A 26,287-nucleotide genomic window follows, 5' to 3' on the forward strand; every position below is an offset into this window, starting at 1 on the left:
TTCCTAATCTTGCTTAGAGCGTGACGAACGAACGTCAACGTTTTAGATAGAAAAAGACCATGGTCGATCCCGTTGAAATCACGTGACTCATTCGATGACGCTACCTAGATTTTCCCTTCTTTTTCTACGTGTATTTATATATTTAAGTATATATCATATATCTTTCTCTCTTTCTTTTTCTATCTTCCGCCATGTTGGTTCCACGTCACGCTCGAAAATCATAGATCGAATCGATTTAGAATTTTCGTAGCTCCCGATCGTGATAGTATCAACGACGTAAACGTCGCGACGAATTTCTTGGAGCTAGTATAGACGAGATCGATACGGAGCACACGATTTTAAAAAGATAATCGATTAGTTTCGCACCATGAAAGAGACATTATATATACGATGCTTCGATATAAATTACCAAACGAAATTTGGTAGCGAGAGACACCCTCCGATCCTTCGATCGTGCGAGAGATTTGGATTCAATAATTAATTTTTGTCGTTTTTTTTTCTTTTTTTTTTAGCGAAGTTACATTAAAAAGAATAGTTTGTTATTATTATTATTATTAATAGTATTATTATAGCAAACAATATTTTTAAACAATTCCTTTCCCTCTCTTTCCAAATCACCTTCGAGCGAATTTGCAATAGCGAGTATTTATGTTATAATTTTCAACGATTATAGATCTACAGTATTAACGCGATTAATAATTCCATTGATAATTTCAAGTTTCATTGATATCGATCGCGATGATCGAAATAATTGAATGAAGAAAGAAAGAAAAGAAAAAGAAATAAGCAGAAGACGAAGGAGAAGAAAAAAGAAAAAGAAAAACAAGAAAAAACAATCTAGATTTATATGCGTTAAAGCGACGAATATCATCGATACAATTACAATCAAGGTATACGTTGGAAATGAAAGAGTTAAAAAGGATGAGTGTAGTGAAGGATAGGATGGGATGGGATGGAATGGAATGGGATGGATGAGTGGAGGAAGATAGGAGAAGGGGAGGAAGTAGAGGGAGAGATGAAATAGAGGAACACACGAGAGAACGTGACGAGGAGAAATATTGTCAATATTTGGATTCTCTTATGGATATGAATCGATCGAATCATCGTCAGGGTGAATAGAAAATCACGTAGAATTTATATTATAAGCTTCGAGTGTCCGATTCGCATGAAATGAAAGGGTTAACTGAACTTGGAGAATATACTAAGCTTGAAACTGGTAGTAGTCATTGGAACGACTTCACCTTCTCGTGGTTGGTTTCCAACGTTCGTTCGATGTCGGAACTAACGTCTCGTTAACGGCACCGTTTACGTCGACGACTATAGCGCCGTTACGGAAATATATATATATATGTGTATATATATATATGTACACATATATAGGTATATAGGTATACGTATTGCAGAAGAGTAACGGCAAAAGCCTTTGGCGAATAGAAGCCAACGATGATATAAAAAGTTGCACGACCGCGAAAGAACGTTTTACTTGTGAACAATGCTCACCTCTCCCCAGGCTCCCCCTCTCCCTCCCCATTTTCCACCCCTCCTTTTTTCCGCAACACCCTACTGCATCACCGCGATGCCCATTCGAGACTTTAAGGGTAAAATCCTTTTCGACGATCGCCGTTGCACGCCTACCACTCTTGACTAGATTATATCTATTTTCTTTTCTCTTCTTTCTTTCTTTTACTTCTTCTTTTTTTCTTTTCCTTTCCTTTTTTCTTTTCTATTTTCTCTTATTAATCCGTTTGTACGACGATTATCGTTTTTAATATATCCCTCAACGAATCGATCGAATTCGAATATTTTCAAGAACATTTGAAATCATTCGGAGATATCACCGACTAATTTATTTCTCTTCGATATCTCGATGAACTTATCGGAAGGAGTTAATTGTGGGAACGAGAAATATCGGAAGAATATTTGATGGGAACAAATGGAGCGATGAAGAAGGAGGGGAAGAGAAGATTATGATATATGAATAGAAAATAAATGTACACACAGTGAGATTTAGGAAATAACGAATAAATTATTATTTTACACACACGTCGGTGTACTTCTTATATGTACAGATTTTATATACAGATCGTATTCATTTTCTTTCTTTTTTTTTTGTTGTTTTTTTGTCTTTTTTTTTCTCTTACAATTGCACTATCGCAGAATATTATAACCGAACTCTTTCGCTCGTTCGGAAGGAAGGGAACGAACTTTGGAGGAAACTGTCGATCTCGAGAGAGCAAACAGAAGGATTTTATCTACGATATATATATATATATATATATATATATATACATATATATACATATACATACATACATATATATATATATAACGTTCATTCGTTCATTTGTTCTCTCGCTCGCTCGCCGCTCGTACATATTATGTATGTACAATATATTTGTACACGCTTTATATTTTCGAAGAAAAATCGGAACCACCGTCGGTTCGTCGCATTCTCTCTCTCTCTTTTTCTCTCTCTCTCTCTCTCACTCTCACTCTTTCACCCTCTCATCTCTCTCTCTCTCTTCAAATAAATCACGTTAACGGTATACGCAGAGAACGCACGCTTTTGGAATTTGCATTAACTTTAAAATAATTTGTTTCAATTCATTTCATTCGAGACTGTTACACCGGCTTGCAGCAAGTGGCCATACACGCACATACCTATATAACTCAAAATACGTAGTTACGTACTATACGCATATACACACGGGTGCACGCACATACGTACGTACGCACGCAAGTATGTACGTACGAACATACATATACATACATAAACATAGAAATTCGTGAAAATTTAACCAGCTACCATGTCACATTTTCGATATGACTTCGTGACGACGGTTACGTAAATGTCGTACAAAACGTACCGGAAATGATCTCTCTCTCTCTCTCTCTCTCTCATTTTCAACACATGCGGACACACACGCACAGTTAGACAGGCAGGCAGACAGGCAGGCAGGCAGAAAGATACACACATAATCCCTTTTGGTGGTACTCGATAAAGGCAACTTTTTCGATATATAACGAATCGTTAGATGATTTAGAGAATGTAGGAGGGGTGCGAGTAGCATATAGTGAAACGTTTCTAATTTTCTACAAAAGTATTTTGAAAGAGGAGATTTCGTGCGGTGTGTCGAACGAGAGACCCTTCTTCGTTCCACACGTAGATTTAACGCGATTCTTTCTATTCTCGTTTGGCTTACTCTCGCGCCATATGTTTCCGCGCGCGTACTTCCCTGTCACGGAATCACCCCATTCATGTTCGCCGAACGGACAATGGCGCGAAATGTGTCGACGTTAAATCAGAGTATAGCTGGTGGTACCTAATGTTAAATGGCACGGCTACGATCTTGTTAGCTTGTCATTTATAAATGATGTACGTTTTAGATCGGAGTAATTACGCCGGAGCTATGGTCTGTGGAGAAAGATAGAAAGAGAGAGAGAGGGAGAGGGAGAGAAAGAGAGAGAGAGAGAGAGGAAAAAGAGAGAAAGAGACAGGTGAACGCGTTAACAGAAGTGGAAACGTGATTGAAGTACGCTGACTAGCACGCACGTATATACTTTCTTTCTCTCTCTTTCCTTTTTTCTTTCTCTCTCTTTCTCTATCTCCCTCTCTTTCTCTCTCATTTCTCATTTTCGTCATTTCCAATATCATACGTTTCTAATTCATTAACGTTACTTTTTCTTTCCTGACTGGGAAATAAATTTTCAGCTTTATCTTCGTCTCTCTTTTTCGTTCTATTTCGCTCTCGCTCCGTCATACTCACACAGTCGGTCGCAGGATAATTCGGCGGTTTCTCCAAGGAGGAAGAGAAAGGTCGAAAGGATGGGGAGAGAGCTTACCTAAGAGAAGGAGGACGACGGTGGCGGCAACGGTGGCGGCGACTGGTCTACGTCCATTGATGGTGCGCCGAGGGCAATGTAAGTGGCAGTGGTAGGGGCGGCGGTGGGGGTGGCGGTGGTAGCGGCAGGGGTCTCTCCAAAACAGGAACCGGAGAGACGTCCGGCATGGCGAACCTTAGCTTCTGCCAAAACAACTTGTCTCCCCATACCAGGACGGTGTGCGAGGAGATTCTCTTTTTGAGATCGGCGTCGAGATCGCGGGGGCAAACACCGCCGACCAGGAGCAATATCACCGAGCGACCCTTCCCTTTGAGGGCGTCCCTTAGGGCCGCCTTGAACTCGAATCTCGCCCACTCGCCGTGCAAAAAGTTCTTCGATAGTACGAGAATGGTGCGCCGAGACGAATCGGCAGCCTCGGCTACGGCATCGGCGACATTGCTGCCGGCACCTAGATCCCGATAGTGCAGGCACAATCGATAGGAGCTCTCGAGGCCAGGAACGAGGATCGTAGAGACGAAGGCCTCGTCTACCGCCGAATAGGAGATATAGGCGTCGAACGGTTTCTCCTGATCCTCGAAAGCTGCGGTCTTGTAGCAAGCACGTAACCCGCATCTGCTTGCTGCCCATGTCCTCAGTGTACGGCGATGCCTGAAAGCCCCGCAGACTAGGGCGACCATAGCGAAGATCAGCAAAGCGCTCGCCAGCAATAGCGGCAGATAAGCCTCGAGCGGTCGCGTCTCGATCGCCGTGTTCGTCCCGCCGCCGGTTAATGCCGCGCAATTTACGGCCGATCCGTTCGCCGGCAAAGTAATCGGTATACCGAGGGAACAGCTAACGCTTGGCCAATCGACGATCTTCTCGCGATTCCGTGACATCCACTCGCGAGCACGCTCCAGGTAAGAACACTCGCAGCTCCAGGGATTGCTCGATAAACCGACGTCTACCAAATATGGATTCTGACCGAGTTGCCAAAGGGCGAACGTACCGAGACGATTCCTTTCCAATCGCAGGACTTCCAACTGGCGTAACGGCAGGAACGTGCCGTTGTCGATGTACGTCAGAAGGTTGTTCTGCAGGTAGAGTTCCTTCAGATTCTCCAACGGCATCAATTCCACGCCGTTGAGCACGCTTATCTTGTTGTTTTCCAAATGGAGCACCAGTAATCTCTTCAGGCCGCTGAACGTGTGATTACGAATCGCGATGATGTTGCTGTCGTTCGCGTACAGTATCTCGAGATTCTTACGGCCGATGAACGAGTGCGAGTTCAGCTCCCCGAAGTTGTTGCCGTCCAGGTAGACCTCCGTGGCGTCCATCGGTAATCGACCGGGTAGAGTCTTGTAACCGGAGCTCGAACAATCGACGACGTTCGCCGACCAAGACTGATCGTGGTAGCACGTGCAATTCGTCGGGCACGTCATCTCGCAGTCGCAAGCGTCGAAGTCGCAACAATGACAGAGAGCGAAGCAATGCGCCTTGTACGTGCAGAGAAATTGCGAGGGTTTGGCCTCGAGCAACGGTATAAAGGACTTGCGACGATCGTACGGTAATCGGCAATAAACCGACTCGAGATCCATCACTCTGGGGTGTTGTCTAAGGGGCAGGGTATTGATTCGTTGCAACCACTCGGTCGTGCAGTCGCATATAAAGGGATTTCCGCCGATGTAAAATTCTGGAAGTTGCCTCGGTGCGGGCACTTGAGTCAACTGGAGAGCGGACAGATTCATCTTGACGATTTGATTCGCGTAAAGATCTACCCGGGTTAGATTGGTCTTACCGAAAAAGGTCTGCGGTTCGACCGTGTGTATCAGATTATCGTTGACGAAGAGCAACTCGATGGAATCTGGTATCGAGCTCGAATGTATCCTGGTAAGTTGGTTGAACGAAACGTCGAGGGTTTGCAGTCTCATGCCCGATGGTGCAACTCCGAGGTCCGCGATAAGATTTTTATGGAGATCCATCCACTGGAGCTTCTCCGGCAAATACTTGTAGTCGAAGTTCGCGATCATGTTGTCGGACATGTTGAGCCACAGGAGACCCGGCGCACCCGCGAATATCGAGGACACGTCCTGAAGCAAGTTCGAGTCGAGGCGAATCGCCTGCAACGCCGGATTCGCCGAGAACACGCCGTCCTCGACGAACTCGATCCTATTCCTGGCCAAATTCAGAATCTGGAGGGCCGGCAGCTCCGTAAGATCCTCGCACGTGACGTTCGTGATCTCGTTACCGATCATTCTCAGCCCGTAGAGACTCGACATACCGCGGAAGCCAGGCTTACCGAGACTTCTAATTTGATTTTCACCGAGATCGAGGGTCTTCAGCATCCGCATGTCCTTTAGTGCGACCGGCACGTTGTCCAAGTTGTTACCCGAGAGATTAAGATCCTGCATGCTCGAGCAGTTCCTGAAAGCGTCAGGATGTATTCCCTCGAGCATATTCGAGTCCAACGCGAGGAGAGAGAGAGCGTACAAGCCGTTGAGGGAATAGGCGTCCAAATAGGTCAACCGATTGTGCGTGAGCTCGAGGGTGTGAAGATTGCTCATCGGTGAAAACGTGTCGGCCGGTATTGTCTCGATTTCGTTGTGCTGCAGATTCAAAATTTGTAACGTGTAGAGATCCTTGAATAGTTCCGGATCGAGCCTGGTAATTCGATTGTGGGATAGATTCAAGAGAACCAAACGAATCAAACCGGAAAAGGTGGCGGAATTGAGCCAGGAACTCGTAAGTACGTTCCTCGACAAGTCGAGAGCAACGAGCTGATTCATGTCGGCCACGAGACCGGGCGATAGCACGCTGATGGAATTATTTTGCAATCTCAATTCCTTCAGGGATTTGGTAGCGTCCCGGAACATCTCCGTCGGTAGAGCAACGATTCGGTTGCCGGAGAGATCGAAGGTCTCGAGAGATCTCAATCCGTGAAGCGCTTCGTCCGCCACCATGGAGATCGCGTTATTCGACAGGTTGAGAATCCTTAGACGTTTCAGCGAGGAGAACCCGTAAGCTGGGAGTACCGATATCTGATTGTTCGAGGCGTCCAATGATTGCATGTCGAGGGAGCAGGGAAAGGGCGTGGGTGTTGATTCGTGCTGACGGTTCGAGTATCTCTCGTTGACGTCCCTAAATCCCAATTCCGCGATATCCTTCAACATGTTCCAAGAGACGTTGAGCGTTACCAGGTTCGTCAACGGACAGAACAAATGTTCGGGTATTTGCCAAATGTTATTCGACGATAGATCCATCTTCTCGATCTGGGGTGTAGAGTCGAAGGCACCGCTCTCCAATTCCAAGCTATACTTTGTCTTTCGTCCGATCGAAGTTCTAACCGTGAGGTTCCGTAAATCTCGCAAACCACCGAGGATCTTTGCCGGCCAATGTAGGAGCTTGCATCCGATCAATTTTAACGAACGAAGTCGCCATAAATGTAAGAGCCCGTCGACGTTGAGGACGCCGCCCTCGAGGGCGGGATCGAACATCGACTCGGGCTCTGTGTCCTCGCATAGTACGTTAACTGAGGTCACGTACTCGCTCGTTGCCTGAGAGAAGTTCGTTCGGAAGGAGTCGTTGCTCGGGTAGCGATGAATGCAAGTAAGAGCTCCGTCCTGCCTTGAATCCCAAGAACAATGCTCGGGAATGTCGAGTCTGGGCGGCAGTTCGCTGGTCACGGCGAGCACGTGGTACCGCTGGCAGCAGAGTACTATAGCCAAGACGAGATAATAGCAGTAGTAGTAGTAGTAGTAGTAATGCTGCTGGCAGCAGCCCTGAGATATTCCACGCATCTTTGCGACGACTCCTTCTTCTTTTTCTTCTCCGTCCTTATCTTTTTTTCTCTTCCTCCTCCTCTTCTTCTTCTTCTTCTTCCTAGGTCGGTACCGATGTCGTAGTCCCTGCCCTCTCCACCGGGCACTCCTCGCCTCATCACACGACGAGGATCGCCGACCGAGTCATGTTCGAGCCGAGGCTCTCTCTTTTCTTCTTCTTCCTCCTCCGTTCGTGAACGCGCGAACGCCCATGCACCGAGCACGACAACGACAACTACAACTACAACTACAACTACAACTACTACGACGACGATGACGACGACGACGACGACAGCGGCGGCGACGATGATCCTAGGCGAGGCAAGATGCGCCCAGGCGTGCCTACCGTGGAGATTGTTTACACTTCCGGTGGATCGCACTTGCTCGTACGCTCTCCTTCTATCTCAAGTACGGAAAGAAAAAGACAGGGAGAGAGAAAGAGAGAGAGAGAGAGAGTAGGAGCACGCGCGCGCGCCACTGGATCACCAGCAATCTCCTTCCTCACCGCAACCGATCCATTCGCTGGCTACCAACGCCGCGCCGCTGTAGAATCACGCGCGGAAAAAAAACACGATAAAAAGAGTTCTTGCTCGATCGGAACTAACGACGATCGGTTCTCTGCTCTTCTCCCTTTGTTAGTATCACATCACCCATCTACTCTTTCTCTCTTTCTCTTTCTCTCTCTCTCTCTCTCTCTCTCTCTCTCTCTCTCTCTCTCTTTTCCAACTATCTTTTTCTCCTCTACAAGCTATCAAGCTTATTCATGTCCCTCTTTCCTGTCTTCGTTAACGCTTCAACGAAACCTTCGTCCACCAACACCATGACATTTTCATCATTATAAAGTCTATTATTTCATGAGAAATTATAATCCAATTTCTCTTACTTGCAATAGTTTTATTTCATTAATAAATAAACACGCGAGAATCTAAAAGCGTAAATGGTCTTCACGTAAATATAGAAAATAAATAATAATGTTATAAGGGATAGTAGTGCAAACGTAAGAAGTTGGAAAGCTACCTCCCGTTGTGCATCACTCGCGAAGCGTAACACTCTCTCAACGCTGTCCGCCGCGCAACTGACGAGATGGATCTCTACGGCGTCTAACTCGCCGAGAGAGCAGAGCGGCGTCGGCGGCAAGGACGGCGGCGGCGGCGGCGGCGGCGGCGGCGGCGGCGGTGGCGGTGGCTGTGGCAGCGGCAACGGCAGTGGTGCCGTCCAATCGTTTCTTCCCCTACCACCGAGTGGCAGCACTAACACACAAGCGCACGACACTTGCGTGTCCCTTTTCGTGATGTCCCTTCGTCTGACTACTGCCGCGGAAGACCGAGTGCATAGAAGTGCAGCTGAAAGGTCAGAGAGAGATAGAGAGAGAGAGAGAGAGAGAGAGAGAGAGGGAGAAAGAGTAAAAAAAGAAAGAAATATGATCTTGTCTTTCTTGTTATTTTTCTTATGAAAAAACCCCTGATAATTTAGATAAAATATCAACGTTATTATATAACAATTATAAATCGTGATAATAAAGACTTCAATAAACTCGAATGGACTTTACAATGATGAGTGATAGAGTGGTAGGAGATATAAAAACGTAAGAGAGAGGAAAAACGAGAGAGATTAAGAAACAGATAGACGGAGGATACAGAAATGATTGTGAATGAAAATTACTGAATATGCGATAGAGATAATTGGAATAGATAGTGTCATCGCTGTATGTATTTTAATATATCTAGTAGATAATTAGAATATTCAAAGGTATGCTAATACCTAAATAAAGAACGGAGAATACTAGAGGAAAAAAAAGAGACAGAGACAGAGAGACAGAGAGAGAGAGAGAGAGAGAGAGAGAAAAAAGGAAGAGAGAAATGGAAGATGGGTGCGATCTCTCACACCTTGCACCGAGAAGGATGCACCTGTCTCTCGGCTCGCCTCTTTCTTCTTTTCTTCGTTTTCTTTCTTTGGTCGCTGAGAGCGGGCCCTTCTCCCGTATACTACATATACGTCGTCGACTCTTGTGTGAGATAAAAAGAGAGAGCAAGAGAGAAAGAGAGAGATAGAGAGAGAGAGAGAGACGTCTCCTCCTTGCAGAAGATATACCTTCGAGAAAAAAGGGGAGAGTCTTACATTGCGTTTCGACTGCCGAACTTGCACGAAGTACCGCGAATCTCTCTCTTTCTCTCTCTCTCTCTCTCTCTCTTTTTCTTTCTCTCTTTTTTCTTTTACCTCAAGAAACCCCACCTTCCATATCCCTCTCTCTTTTTCTCCATCTCATTTTATCTAAAAGAACACTTCACATAAAAGAATGCTTTCGATTAACTTTTAAGCGATCACGTTGCCCCTTGTCATCCCTCATCGGCAAGAAAAAAAAAAAGAAAGAGAGAAGAAAAGGAAAAATATATAACGTAGGAAGAAAAAGATAAAAGACAGTGCTGTTCGTTCTCAAGAACGTTGGATTTGGAAATGGAATAAAGATTTCTTGAGTAGGGAAAGTGCCGACGAAAAGCGAGCAACTTTCGACTCGACTTGACTCAAGGGGTGTCTCATCCGTGACGTCTTTCGACTTAACCAACGAGAATTATGAATCAAAATACCAACAATGATACGAGACGCGTAATAAGTATAAGAGAGAAAGAGAAGGAGATATAAGAATTAATGTGTGAGACGAGAAGAAATCATTTTACTCGTTCTCTCTTTTCTCTCTCTTTCTCTCTCTCTCTCTTTCTTTCGCATACAAGAGTCTTAGCTAAACCTGAACCGAGTTTTAGTCAGTCCAAGAAAATTGTGAATTATCGGTCACAAATAAATATATTATAACCAGCAGTAGTGAGTCCATCCCTCGTGACGTTCTTTCGGCCTCCTTTCCTTTCCAGCCTTTCTCGTTCTCATCCATAATGTAGTAACGTTTCGACCGTACATCATTTAATCTCCGCGAGCCCGGTGATACTTCGTTGTTTAAGGATCATAAATAAAGCAGGTAGCGAGTCTGTTCTTCGTAGAAATGTTTTTTAGGAGATAAGCTATTCGTTGGAGGATAACGCGTCCTATCGGTCGCGTTATTTTTGCAATACGGAAAAGAAAAGACAGACAAACAGACAAACAGACGGACAGAGAGAGAAAGAGAGAGAGAGACAAAAAAGAGAAAAGAGCTACACGTCGTCTTCGAGTATCGCTAAAATTTCATGACTTTCACGTGAAGGGGATTACCAAAGACTTTCGAGAGTCTCGAGTCACTCCGAGTACCTTCGAGACTTTAAGATCCTTCGACTTCTACCGGAGGTTCGATTTACTTCAGCTTTTCCATCATAAATCCTTAACCATTCGTATAGACGAGAGATAGATCGTTTCTCTTTCCAACCGAAATACCACTACTGGGTAGAAATATTTAGCGACTTTTACATGGTTCAAGTTTTATTTAATTGATATTCGCTAGTTTTAAAATAAAGATAAGTCTTTGACCGACTTACATTATACACGAAAAGGAAAAAGAAATAAAAAAGAAGAAGAAGAGGAAGAAGAAAAAATATTCTGGTCAAATTCACAGTTAATTTCACATGGTAACGTTAAAAGAAGTCATATCTCTTTTCTCTCTCTCTCCCTCTCTCTCTCTCTCTCTCTGTCTCTGTCCGTCTCTCTGTCACGTTGTTCTTTTTTCGAGCCACGGTGGGCGATCCTGAGGCCGGCCGGTTAGAAATTGTGAGAAAAAAGAAGTTTTAATTAAATGTAGGAGTAAGAATTTAATGGAGTGGGAGGGATTAATTGGCTCTCGGAGGCCGGCGAAGGAGGAGCCATGAGTTCGTGCTGCAGGGTGGTCGGTGGTGATTAAACGACAGAAGGTATCAAACGGATCGATTTGCCTCGCGTTCTCGACGGTCCCGCGATTGCTAGAGTACTTCGATGGAAAATCGAACGTATAAATATCAGCTACCGAAATCCTTTATAAAAGTCCTCCGTAGTACTTTCGTAAAAAGTATCTATCGAAAATCACGAGATATCCAAGATCTTTTCTTTCCTCTTGATCAATACATATATATATATATATATATATATAAAACGTCGATCGTCCTTGAGAATTGTCTCGTACGTCGAGACCAGTCGGAAAACTAGTTAGAGGAAAAAGTAAAAGAGAAAATGAGATGGAAAGTTTCCGTGTGAAATTTATCGAATTGTCGTCATCGTGCTTTTCAAAGTAAAGAAGGAAAAAAGGAAAAGAAGAGAAGGAAAGAGAGAGAAAAAAAAGAGAGAGAGAGAACGAGATAGAGCGACGATTCGATCGTCGTTAATTTGCTTACCGTGAGGAATAAAAAATGAAGAAAACAAAGAAGAAAGAAGGAAAAAGAGAGAAAAGAAAGATCGTTTAATGCGTTTTATGTTTGTCTTAGGTATTTGTTGAGTGGAGTGAGTAAGCACACGTTGGGCTATTTACCCGGCATCGGCAAATAAACATCTATTTCGTGAAACCTCGTGTCGCGGTTATGTGTTGGTCTGTCGTATGGTAACTTGCTCTGCGATAACGTATCTACCAGCTATGAGTTTTCGAAGCTTTTCGGATCGTTTCTTTTTTTCTCTTTTCTTTCTTTTTTTCTTCTTTTCTTTTTCTTCTTTATTTCCTTCCTTTTTTCAGAATTACACCGGAAAGGGAAAGAGAGAGAAAGAGTTGCATTGGCAAACGCTTACTAGACTGCACGAGCAAAGCAAGAACTTGGAATTTTCGGAACGTTGTGGAAAAAGGAAATGGTGAGAGAATTTGACCACTTCAGGCATACATATGTATACATACATACATACGTATATATATATATATATATATAGTATGTATGTAAGTGTGTATCGTATGTATGTACATAGGTAGTACCGAGGGTAGATATATACCAAATGGTTAAGGTATGACTCGTAAATCTTTTCGTAAGCGACGTGCTTATGAGAAAGAGAGATAGACAGATGGATAGATAGATAGATAAAAAAGAGAGAAAGAGAGAGAGAGAGAGAGAGAGAGAGAGAGAAAAGAAAAAGAGAAAAGCACTACTCTTCTGGCTTTCGATCGTTTTCCACGCCTCTCTACTTCCACCATATATCTACACTAGGATACCGTTTCTGGCGTTGTAAACATTTTCAAAGCAGACCGATGCAAAATATAATCCGTCATGGAGTGGCACGCTTGCTTTACAACGATTTGATTTACGTTGGGATTTTTCCGGCGGGCTATTCCGAACGTTCTTGCTGTTGTTGGTATAGAAAAGGAGTGAGGAATTTTGTCGACATCGAGAAATCTCGACGAAATAGACAAATATAGGTCTCCGTTGTCCATTACTTTTTGCCATATAAAAGGCCATCGGTAGACAGTTGGTCCGGTCTGTATTCGCGTCTACCTGCCAGAATGTCACCAAAGAAAAATGCATAAAACGAATATCGTGTTCGTGCATGGATATCCAACAGCCAGATACGCATCGTCCTTCATTTTCTTCTATATCTCTATCTTTTTTCTCTCACTCTCTTTCTCTTTCTCTCTCTCTCTTTCTGTCTCTCTGTCTCTCTCTCTCTCTTTCTCTCTCTGTCTCTCTCTGTTTGTCTCTTTCGCTTTCACTGTCCCTACACGTCCCGGAATTATTCAAATCAAGCTCCCGGGAAATGTAAATTTTCGTTTTCCACAAACAAACAAATCGGCGTGTTAGCGAACCATAACTTCTCGATCTCGGGGAAATTTTATGGTGAAGCGCGAGGATTTTTGTTCGAGGCGTAAGTTACGACACGTGCATCGAATGCTATTTCAATTGATTTTCTGACCTATCTATTATTCCGATCAAAATCTTATTTCTTTGGCGATTTAACATTCTTTCGGGAACATTCGTTCTCTCTATGATGTGCATCGCGTTCATTAAAAAAAAAAAAAAAGAAAAGGAAAAAGAAGAAAGAAAACAAGAAAGAAGCCAAAAGAGAGAACAAAAAATAAAGGAAAATAAAAAAGAAAGATCGATAAAGATCGTCGATTCGTGTCTCGTAGAATTTCGGAAGATTTCTAACGCTTCGATAATTATTTTCAAAAATGTACGAAGCGAAAAAAAGGGGCGGGGAACAAGCGTCAGCTTGGAAACGATCGTATTTCGTCTGAGATTTTCTGAGGATGGTGAAGAGAGAAAAACGAGAAATAGAGAGAGAGAGAAAGAGAGAGAGAGAGAGAGAGAGAAAGAGAGAGAGAGATGCCGCAAATGAGATTGGTACTTCCTAACACCAAGGATAGGAACGAAGAGGAAGACTTCTTAAGGAGATTCATTGAGTTGCACGTGGCTGCTTCTTCCTTAAGGGTCACAAATCTTCGCCGATCTCCTTCGAACCGGTTAGTCGAAATTTACTACAAAAAAAAAAAAAAAGAAAAAGGAAAAGAACGAAAAAAAAGAGTAAAAAGAATAAAAAAAAAAAGGAAAAGAAAAAAAAATCACGTCTTCTTCTCGTCCACATGATTCTTCGATTTCTCCCTTGTCCAGTTTTCCTTTCTCTCTCTTTCGTCTTTATTCTATATCGTTTTATAAACTTCAAGCCGTTTACTCGGTCGATTCACGTTTTGTGTACGTATGCAAAGGAAGGCGCATAGAGGGAAAAACGTATTTCACGGAAACGCGACATGAAAGTGGGATATTAATATAGGCCTTGGGCTACGCTCTTCTGGAAGACTAGGCGAGTACTTACTACCTACGAAAGGACCGACGATGGTCCTTCTACTGCACGATGTCTCCGAACTGATCTCTTCTCTTCCCAAAGGGTCCCTTCACAAAGGGACGAAACGATTTGAGGACGAAAATGCTGGCAGCGTTTATATCCCCCTCCCGTATCCCTCTCAACCTGCCTCTTTCCTTTTTATTCCTTTCCCTTTGCTTCCTTCGAAATTTTCTCTGTAAACGCAAATTTTCTCCACTTTACGTCCTTTATTCTTTCTTCTTCTTCTTCTTTCTCCTCCTTCTCCTCCTCCTTCTTCTTCTTTTTCTTTTTCTTTTTCTTCTTTTTCTTTTGCATCCTTGTCTTTCTTTCTTTCTTTCTTTCTTTCTCTCTTTCTCTTCCAAAGGAATAGATAAGTATCTATGTTTTTGACGGGATTCTTTATACGAAAGAAAAAAAAAAGAAGAAAAGAGAGAAAGAAAGATTGGAAAGAAGAAGAAGAAAGAAAAAAATCAGAAAATGTAATCCGTCGTAATGAAGTTTCGTTTTAACGTTGGAACTACTTAACAAAGTTCAACTTTCTTATTTATTTGTCGCGATATTCTATTAACATTTTTTTTCTCTCTTTTTTCTTTTTTCTTTTTTTTTTATTTTCTCTTGTTTTAACAAGAAGTTTAACAAGATTTTCGATCTGTCGAAAAGTATCGATGCGATTTGTAAGAATCGATCGGATTCGATAAAATAGATTTACAAAGAATGGGTCGTTAACGATATCATTGGAATGTTAATTTCTTTCCTTTTCTCTGTCTCTGTCTGTCTCTATCTCTGTCTTTCTCTCTCTCTCTTTCTCTCTCTCTCTCTCTCTCGACATTAGATAGTATTTCATGGTCGTCGTTAGATCAAAGCAGCGATAAAAGCGAATAGTTTGAGAGTTACTACATGCCTGACGATTATGGCTACCGGAAATTTCTATGGCGTATAATTTATACGTTGACGAAGAGAATGATCAAGTGGTATCTCATTTCACTGAATTTCTTTTTAACTTGTTCTTGATAAACGACAGTCAAATTATTCGGCATTAAAATTTCTGATTCTTTTTGCTTCTTTTTCCTTTTCTTTATTCTTTGTTGTTGTTCTTTCAAAAATTACACTGTTACAAGTCAAATCCTTGTTCATTTCGACCAATGACGATTATTAATAAACTTAAAAACGAACGAATTAAAGAAAATGCATAATTTTACGACACATTAATAAATAACGTTAAATAAAATCTATCTCTTTATTAATTACGACCTCGTATCGTTTATATACTACGATCATTCATGTATTATATTCTTTTAATACGATGATCATAAATTATTAGGTCATGGTTGTGTTATGGGTAATATATCAAGGAAATAAAAACAGATTTCTCTTTTCATTCTTCGGTCATTTCTTTTTCCTTTACTATTTTGTTTTGTTTTATCTCATAGAATCATTCACGAAGGATTTATGCTTGCTGATCACGTTAAGCGATACATCCTGTAGTGGCTGCTAATTTCCATATAAGGTAGAACGTGCGAAGGCATACTTTATGTTCACGATTCCTTTTATGTGTCGATTTACCGATAAGCAGATACAGGTAGGAACGATATTGTACAAATCAATGAACACGGTATGTAACACGAATCGTCGATGGAAGGCGCCAGAGATGCAAAATCCACATACATACATACATATATACATACATATATACATATATACATTCATACATACATGCATGCATACATGCATACATATATAAACGCACCTTACCTTTTTCGTACTCGTTTCTAAGAGTTCTCCGTATAAGCGTTCGAATTCTAGGGTCGACATCGTATAACACGTGGATTTGCATTCCTGACTTTATATAGTTCGTATCTACATCGTAAAGAACTATTTGTTTCTTTTCTTTCAACATGATTATATCGTATCTATTGTATTAGGTAAATGCCAGAAGCTCATCCATTTTTATTCTTTATGTATAAAATTTCTTTGAGAATATAAATATTGTTAGACGTATCTTAATATCGTCAATAGATATACGTACATAGATAACTTTCCCATATTATATATATATATATTGTATCTCTAATCACGAGGATGGATACGATTATGTTGTATCCGTCATATTAAGTAGTAATAAGAAACGCGAGATATTTTTATTCTTCGTGTAAAAGATTTTCCGTAGAGTACGACTGATTTTTATGATAGAAAAAAAAAAGGGAAAGAAAAAGAATTTCGTTATCTCTCAATATAATCATAAAATTCTTAAGGATGTGAATATTTTTATTTAAAAAAAAAAAGAGAGAGAGAGAGAGAGAAAAAAGGAATGTTGTCATCTCCTCGATGTAATCATAGAATTCATAAAACTCGTAGAGTACATAGACCCGGTAACTATATTAAATTTGTTCATCCTCTCAAATTATATTCCATCATCCATTATCATGCGTTGAATGATAAAAATGAAAGAAACGCGAAACGAATTACATTAGGAATCAAAGAAGCTTACATCGGAGATAATCCATCCACGTCGTTTCGTCGAGAATATGATCGAGATTACGAGATGGGGTATTCCGTGAAAGTCGCGATTTCTGAATGCCGCTCGAGCGATTAAACCGTTTCATGAATGATTGATGTACCATTTGCTACGAAAAATGGAGCTTGTTAGAACTCAACCGGCAAGAAACGGACGGATCTTTAGCAGATCGCTTCTGGCGTAGTCATTTTTTACTCGATACCGGCGATTCGATCTACTGCAATTCAGATCGATTCGGAGAATGCACGTTTTTGCTTGCTAGCACTCCCTGGATATCTTTTCTTCTTTTTCTCCATCTTCTCCTTCTTCTTCTTCTCCTTCTTCTCCTTTCTCTCTCTCTCTCTCTCTCTCGATCTTGCTCTAACGTTCCCTCTTCTTCAATTTAAATCATTTCGATCGTGCGGTTCAAAATGACCGAGAGAGAATATCTTCCACCTTGGCAATCGCCATGCAATTCGTCAAGCTCTAATTGTTCGTGAAATTTAAATGACGCCGAAACGAATCGTCCTTACAAGGACGATGCTTCATGACATAGGAAAGAGAAACCGGGATGATCCAAAGAAAGGAGAAAACACTTATCGAAGAGTAGATTTAATCTATATCCAGCGCAAACTCTGTGAAATCTTTGAACAACGATAGGAGTAAGAAATGCGGGAAGAAGAAAAAGGGGATGGGGGAGGGAAAGGGGGTTAAAAGAATTGTTGTTTGGATTGATTTTTCACACGATCTCGTTGAACATCGAGACGACAAGGAAGACGTTGGACAAACAAGTAGGGTAGTAATACGTACATAAGTACGACAATGTCTATTCTCAGAGTTTGCGAAAGGGAGAAAAAATAAAAGGAAAAAGGAAAAAGAAAAAACGAGGCAAATTAAAATCGGTCTGACAATGAGTATCGCGTCGTTGGAATACAGGAAGCATTCTCTCTCTCTCTCTCTCTCTCTCTCTCTCTCTCTCTCTGTCTCTCTTTTCGTATTCGGTTATATCGAAAAAAAGAAACGAAAAAAAAGAGAGGGGGAAGAACTCGGCTTTGCTCTCTCTCTCTTTCTTTTTTTCTTCTTTTTCTTCTTCTTTTTCAGTATGGGGGGACACTTTAGATCGGTAATCTGTCGCATAGAACCTCACGTCGAATGTAAGTATGGACACGACCCGAGCTTTTCAATAGGTACCGAGGAAGAGAGAGAGAGAGAGAGAGAGGGATGGCAGAAGAGGTAGGATAGAGAAAAAGAGAAGAGAGAGAGAGAGAAAGAGAGAAAGCAGCTCTTTCATGCTGCACCGGCAAGACCTGAACGACGTTTAACCGGAAACTTGATATCGGTGGACATTCAACGTGGCGCACACGGAGCTCTTTCAATTGATTGTGACCCGTGCAACAATGAGGATCAACGACGTCGCGTCGAAGAACGTACATATATATATATATATATATATATATATGTGTGTGTGTGTATGAATGTATATGTAGGTATATGTATATACGTATGTTGAAAGTAAAGTACGGTGAACGCCTTCTCTACAGTCTTCTTCTGAACCCCTTTCGTAGTATACCATCAGTAAACACTATAATCGTGAACAAAACGAGAGTAGAATTTGTTATATACCTTTTGTTGCCGGTCCCAAGACTAATCGCGTTTCACCGCGATTCCACCATACTCCCAAGAAGGAGTATGTTTGATATAGGAATGAATCAAAAGAGAGAGAAAGAGAGAGAGAGAGAGAGAGAAGAAAGAAAGAGAAAAGAAAAAAGAAAAAAAAAACAGCAAAAAATAATAACAATAAAGACGAAAATAAGAAAGATCTCTTTTGCTTTTATTTTTTATTTGTTTGTTTGTTTGTTTGTTTATCCATTCGTTCGTTCATTTGTTTGTTCGTTTGTTCGTGCGTGTTTTCTGTTTGTTTCGTTTTTGATTTTTGTTTCGTTTTGTTTTTTTCTGTTTTTTTTTTTTTTTTGTTTCACGTCCGTTTGATCGAAAAGTCAACGATATAAAAATGATCGCTTTTAACACTCGCGACAAGCCGATCGTCCACACGGAAATGTCAAGCCGATTTCGATACGTCGCGATCGATGTACAATGGCGAACGCTTCTACGTTGCTATTGTTCATATAGTCAGTATGTATAGTCAGCCCTCACATATCGCTTTTCGAATATTCGCGTCTCGCGATATTGACGGTCCGCTCGGCCGACTGGAGCCAGTCGTTTCCGTTTTTACTCTCTTTCTCTCTCTTTTTCTCTATCTATCTATCTATCTATCTCTCTTTCTCTATTTGTCTCGTCCCAATCTTCGTAATTCGCGAACACATCGAGAACAATCGATGATGATTCTTTTCGAATCAAATTTTTTTGTTTTGTTTGAGATTTTTTTCTCCTTTTTTATTTGTTTTCTCTTGTTTCTTCTTTTTTTTTGTCTGTTCTCACTCTGTGCAAATATTTCTACAATACTTCTTCGATGAATAATCTTTGTAGAAAGAAAAGAAAAATTCATTTTTCAGACAAATTAAGAAACAAAGAACAAATTTATTCACGTGTAATACATTATTTTTACGTTTAATACTCGATCGTTCGATAGATATATGTATTCTTGAGTTTCGAGTTAACGTGAAATATATATACATAAGTATGATTACTTTACAACACATTGTTTGATGATTTTGTATAATCGATCTGCTTCTCTTTTTGAATATTTAACGTTAATACCATCGTGAAAATTAATAGCGGTATCGCACGTAACATCTTTCTCGTATTTACATTAAGTTTTATCCAGATTATGCACTTGAACGCTCGCATATATCTGCGTTTGTGTGTGTTTGTATGTGTTTATGTGCGAGAAAGAGAGAGAGAGAGAGAGAGAGAGAGAGAGAAATATCTATAGTTAATTACGCGTAACATTGGAACTTGAAATTTATCGACTGGATTTATAATCTCAATATAATTGTTATTTTGTTAAAGAATGACCATAATAACGTGCACATTCTACTTACGCACAGCCGATTCATATTGTATAAGGTCAAGAAAGGTTATACGTAATAATTTTGAAAAATTATCTACTTTTATTATTACAGGAGATTAAACGTCGTGTAAAAATATCTCAATTATCGTTTAATACGAGTACCACACCGATATCGATCTACATTACGTACTCGACTTAAGAAAGGATCGCATCAACGATGAGAATGGTTGAGTATTAAAATTCATTTTCATCTCTTTCTCTCTCTCTCTCTCTCTCTCTCTCTCTCTCTTTCTCTTTCTCTGTCTCTCTCTTTCTCTCCGACTATTATTAAAATAATACCTACATTAAATGAAGAGGATCACAAATTTTAATAGGGTTAACTTTTATCGATTCCACGATAATCCTTTGAAAAGTCTTTGAAACTAATGAAGATAATCGTTTAATAATCGTTATTCCATTTAGCACGTTAGGAAAAAAGAAAAAGAATATGAACTCTATCTGAATTATTTTCTGTTTCAACTTTAAAATTCGTGTGGACATTAATTAATCGTGTATAAGAGTTACGAAGCGATTCCGATGATTTAAAGCGAACATAAATCGATCCTTTATCGTTTGATGTATCCATATGATATATATATATATATATATATATATATATATATATACTCTCTACCAGTATTTACTAAAACTGAAAAATCGTTGATAGAATAATTTATTATGTTTCGAGAAGATAAAGTAAAAAAAATAGTTTTTAAAATATTCTATAAATTGTTTCGTTTCAATCAAAATTTTGTAAATGAAACGAAAATGAAAGAGAATCAGAGGGAATGAGAGAGAATCAGAAAGAGAGAAAGAGAGAGAGAGGACGAAGAGAAAGCAATTGCCATTTAGTAGGAAGTCGAAGAACTTTGGCTTATCTTTCGACAAATTCTCGCTCGTGTAGTTTACGCAACTCTATCAACGATTGCGGAACTCACCATTTCCTTGAAGCTTGGCTTTACGACATGCGTCATATCCAAGAAAGCGAGCAAACTTAAACTCGGCACTTAAAGCCCGAACTCGAATCGCTCGAACTCGAAACCTCCTAGAGGACTCTCTAACCGAGCAAATCCAAAGCTATTTTCGAGAATTCTAGGTCGTACCAACCACAAGTAATCTAAACGTGAAGCTTAGCCTCTCTGAAACGTACTTGTATATGATTTCGAAATCGATTCAAAATCAATTTCAATATTCTCGCTCTCTCTCTCTCTTTCTTTGTCTCTTTTTCTTTGGATGACTCTAAGTCCCCGTGAATTACAAATTACGTTTGACTCATTTTATGATAAATTTTATCGAGATAAAATCTAAACAATCTCATTATCAATGAAACAAGAAGAGAAAGAAAGAAGGGAAGAAAGAAAGAGAGAGAGAGAGAGAGAGAGAGAGAGAGAGAGAGAAAGATAGAGAGAAGAAAAGAAAAAAGCAATAGTTAAATTCCTACTTTGATTGAATGAAACTAACTCGATTTCCTTTAGTTCGAGATACGTCATTAGAAATTGATTTGGCCCGTTTTCTGAACAGCTTTTGAAAGCGAATGATTTCGTAACCCGGTAGGGGGTGAAAGAGCTCGGGCTGTTCGTCGCTTCGTAGGTAATTTTCAAGGAAACTCGATAACGTATTAACGAGTACCACCGAGTAAGAGAGTACGCTTAGGACTCGAGAATCGATCGATCTCGACCACGTTTCGGAGGGGTGGTATTGGGTGCGTTAACTTTTTGCGAAGGGGGATGAGATCGACTAAAGGAGGAGGGAAAGTAAGAGAAAATAAAATAAAAGAGAGAGAGAGAGAGAGGGGGAAAGAAAGAAAGAGAAATGAAGAGAGTGAGAGGAAGAAGAAGTGATGGGGGTGTAGACGAGCCTTACCAGGCTAATTTCGAGACAATGAGCCCACGGTCGGCTTTATTTTCTCATAAAACAGAAGGGAGGATGGGAAAAGAAGGGAAAGGGTAAGGAAGAAAGGAAGGAAGCAAGGAAGGAAGGAAGGAAGGAAGAAAGGTTGTGTTGGAACTCTCGGTGAAGCAAGATGAAGATAAGAAGAGAGAGAGAGAGAGAGAGAGAGAGAGAAGAAGGGGGACTAATCTAATATCGAAGGAAAATTACGCATAAAGGATGCAAATCCTTCTCGTCTGGTGGGGTCCCTCTAACTCTCGGTAGCGCGTCTCGTGGCGCGTCCTAATAAACTCCTTTCATTAGAGCCACCTTCCGCAGCACACGCCGAATGAACAAACTGGTGCAGTCGTAACATCGGCTTTGGCGACAGCTGTGGGACGAAACGTATGGTGGTTGAATTCCCCTTTCCCTTCTGTTACCCTTTCACTATCTCTCTATCTCTCTCCCTTTCTTTCTCTATCTCTATCCGTCTATGTATCTATCTATCTATCTACTTCTCTTTCAAGCCCCTCCTCCCCCACCACCCTTTTCTCTCGCGGTTTCTCCGCGACCCTAACGCAAACTGGATTCGTGTACACGCACGTTGCACTCTAGAAATAAAGTATGAGTGCGTATAAGTAAGAGTGAGTAAGAGAGAAAGAGAGAGAGAGAGAGAGAGAGAGAGAGTATAAAGGGTGTCTTTCCTGCGAACGTGCACAATCGAAAGGGGGAAAGGGTCGGTGCATCCGCGAGCAAAAGAGTCTCTGGTAGCGTTTGTCGCCGGCCACCGAGCAAATATCAAACAAACGGGAGTGGTATAGGGTCAGGACCTCGACGTTTTAATTACCGTTGTTTAGCCGCAGCGCGGAAACGCGCGAACCTGGACACTCGTCCTTGAATCCTCTCTGTCTGGCTGTCTCTCTCTTTCTCTCTTTTTCTCTTTCTCTTTCTCTCTTTTATCAAATTCCGTTTTGTCGAGCTGCCATCGTCCTCTCTTTCTCTCTCTCTCTCTCTCTCTGTATTTCTTTTTCTGTCTTTTTCTCTTCCATCGGTACCCCCTAATTTTCTCTTTCTCTCTTAGGTACATAACATAGAGGTACAAACGAACAGAGGTGAAGCAAGTATATATGTGTTGGTACGCATCTACGCAGATATATACATACATATATATGTACACGTATATACATACATATATACGTACACGGACAAAGGCAATCGCGCAGCACGAGTTCGTTATCACCGTGCCGTGCGAGTGCGCGAGAATTTGTCAGGCGAAGCGTGGAAACGCCGAGATATTATATTCGACGGGGAAAGCCGCCAGCTACCGAGCATGATTACACTCGAATCTTCTCTCTCTGTTCTCGTTCTATGACTACAAGTAAAAGCAAGAGAGAGAGAGAGAGAGAGAGAGAGAGAGAATTACGAGCCACGGGCAATCTTTGAGATTGCTTCTGTCGTCGTAGTCGTCTTCGTCTTCCTGAAGTTTCTACCCCCGTTGCCTCTACCTTGTTCGTCTTCCTTGTCTCAGCGACGTGTCGGTCGCGAATCCCAGAGACAAGTGTCAGATACCGACCGAAATCGCGCGTGAAACGAACTGTCTCGCTCTGACATGGTTTACCAAATTCAGTAGGATCCTACATATGTATGCGTCTGTTTGCGCCAGTAATGACAGTATAAATTGGCGTTAAATAGATCACGCTTAATTTCATGATCCTCGATGAAAACATACATACTAATTTCTTATCACGTAATATTTGTTACTTCATATTAAAATTTAATTTTCTTTATATATATGTGTGTGTGTATGTGTGACATAGATATTAAAATTTAATTTTCTTTATATATATATGTGCACGTGTGTGTACACGTATACGTCTTTCTTCCTTTATCTTTTAGATAATACTCGTAACCGGCACTGCAGTTGCAAGAATGAAACGATTATAGAATCTCTTACGGCGCTGTGAAAATTATACGTTATACGTTCGTAAGAATCCATAAGACCTTGCTACGCTCGCACATTTGTTATAACCTCGGGCAATCTTCCAGGACCCTTTCGTCTCTTTCTTCTATTCTCCACCCTTCGAGAACTACCCTCTGGCACAATCTCCTTCGATGTAGACCCTTAACCATTCTTTGAGACACGTTCCGCATTGGAATTAGCTACATGCTATTAATAATTATTTCTCACTGCCAATAGGGTGATAATGACGATAATGGATACACCAGATAATCAGGATAAGAAATGAAAAGAAATGAAATTAAACGAAAGACGACGGAAGGGGAAGTAATACAAGTGAAAAATATTTGTCTTCAAAACTAATTTAAAATTGTTATCTCGAACGGTATATACAAACGATTAACACGCGATGAAAGGTGTGTTCTGTATAAACTAAATGTGTAGAACGCGTATAAATGTATAAACATGGCTGATTGTTTTAGAGGTCGTTCTGTACGGTAACATCGGAAACGTCGTATATCGACAAAACACAATAGTATTTAGTACGGGTTGGTTGTTAGAAACAATGGAAGATTTTGTCTCCCGATGATAGACTTGTTAAAGTAAATAATTCGAAGAAAGCGAAAAGACAAGTCGGGAGGTTAAGGGCAAAAGCAACGAAACGACGAAATGAAATAGAAAGGTAAAGGAACAAGAAAAAAAAAGAAAAAAGAAAGAAAAGAGAAGAAAAGAAAAGAAAAGTAAAGAAAAGAAAAGAAAGGAAAATAATTAAATTATTCTACTTGTCCTTCGAAGAATGAGAAAGAGAAAGAGGAGGAGAAGGAGGAGGAGAAAGAAGTAGAAGAAGAAAGAGAAGTCGATTTCAGAGATGAAAGCGGAAATACCGAGGAGGATTGTGTCGTCGTTGTAGGGTAAAAGAGGAAAGTCCCGAGCGATCGTCGAATCCTGAGAACGATGAGAAGGAAGAGGAAGGAACGACGCCTCCGGGAACTACGAGAGGAGGTTCACGTAGGAGGGTTGCGGTTCGTTCGTGGCACGTCCTGTTGAGATGTCCCAGATGCGACGTTTACAGGACGCCTCAGGGATGTTACCTCTTGGATCATAGCTGGACGTTTCGCGCTAGACTCGGCCAGACGTGGTTGGATTATTCGAAATGCGCTAAGTGAGCCGCAACTTAAGACCGAAACGTGACGAGATCGCTCCAATTTCTAAGATACGTTCTTTCATTCTTCTTCTTCTTCTTTTTCTTTTTCTTCTTCATTATCTTTTTCTTCAACATCTTCTTCTTCTTCTTCTTCTTACTCTTCTTTTTTCGTCTACCTTTCTTTCAACCACAAAATTGAATAAACCAAACGCCGATAAAGTTATGTCTTCTTTCTCTCTCTCTCTCTCTCTCTCTCTCTCTCTCTGTCTGTCTGTCTGTCTGTCTTTGTCTCTGTTTCTGTCTCTCCACCCTCTCTCTACCACCCCTCCCAACATGTCTCACGGCTACGCTTCGTGTCTCACAGTAATTCATCTTTAGGAGAAGGAAACTGTGGACACGTCGGGAAATCTGTCGCCTGGCGTTCTAGCCGGATAATGCGCAACACTATACTACCAGGCTCTAACATGTGTATCCGGCCGTTTCCTGGATACCAGATGTTAATACGAAAATGTTCCTTTATATTATAAAATCACGGTATTTCCACTAAAACATAAAAAAAAATATTTATATATATATATACCATTCCATCGTTTACGTTCGTTCATTCATATAATAACTATTATAAAACGTACAAGTATTTCCTAATATTAAAATGTTATCATTTTAATTTTTAATGTTTACGTTTTACGTTTGAAATAAAATACTTCACGTATTTTAATGCTCAACGATATTCCTAGCTTCCTAATTCAGCGTGCTGGCTTTTATTCGACCAAAAAAAAAAAAAGTAAAAAAGGAAAGAGAAAGAGAAAAAGAGAGAAAAAAGAACAGAGAGAAAGAAAGAAAAAAGAAAAATGAAGAGAGATTATTAAGGGAAAAGACCCTCGCGTTTTTGGTATAATCATGATAACGTTGATGCAACGCGGTTAATTCGTCTGCCCGCATTAAATTCAATCTAGTAATTAGAAACATCCCTCCTCTGCAATAGCTGACATTTTAATACGAACGAACGAAGTATCTCTCGTTGAATAACTTAGGTATTACCACCGTCATATATATATATCTCTCTCTCTCTCTATCTCTCTTTCTCTCTTTATTCCTTTTCGATTTCTCGCTTGACACTTCATTACCCTGAAATAACTAATTTCTATCTGGTAACGAGGTGCCGGCCGTTAAAGTCCGTGACATTCGTAATACCACTGGTTAATGATATCCATAGCGTACAGTCAGACACTCGAATGCACGTATACGTGTTTTATAAGTGACTCGAGACACTCCATCTTTCTCTCTGTCTTTCTCTTACACTCTCTGTTTCTCCTTCGTATTCTCGTTCTTATTATCGAAAAGACCGGCACACACCGCTTGATCTCGAACGGAACGATTTCTCCTCTCGTCGTTCGTGATTAGCCCGTCTGGCTTTCATAGTAGTTATAAATAATGCATATTCGATGGTCGATGCTTCCTCATAAATTATACATAAATCGATCTTGTCATA

At 40.9% G+C, this 26,287-nt stretch overlaps 1 protein-coding gene and 1 pseudogene across 1 annotated transcript in view; both read right to left on the minus strand.

The window, feature by feature from the left end:
• LOC127061918 (toll-like receptor 6) overlaps positions 1-8,746 on the minus strand; it is a 76,265-nt gene extending 67,519 nt beyond the window's left edge. The window contains exons 1-2 of the mRNA XM_050989425.1: positions 8,655-8,746; positions 3,844-8,562 (exon numbers count right to left, since the gene is read on the minus strand). Coding sequence (XP_050845382.1) covers positions 3,891-7,616 — 3,726 coding nt within the window. The 5' untranslated portion in view covers positions 7,617-8,562; positions 8,655-8,746 and the 3' untranslated portion in view covers positions 3,844-3,890. The remainder of the gene's footprint in view (positions 1-3,843; positions 8,563-8,654) is intronic.
• Positions 8,747-17,853: 9,107 nt separating this feature from the next.
• On the minus strand, positions 17,854-25,020 carry LOC127072377 (uncharacterized; annotated as a pseudogene).
• Positions 25,021-26,287: the final 1,267 nt, after the last annotated feature.

Source organism: Vespula vulgaris, chromosome 2 (assembly GCF_905475345.1).
Source record: "Vespula vulgaris chromosome 2, iyVesVulg1.1, whole genome shotgun sequence".
Taxonomy (NCBI): Eukaryota; Metazoa; Arthropoda; class Insecta; order Hymenoptera; family Vespidae; genus Vespula; species Vespula vulgaris.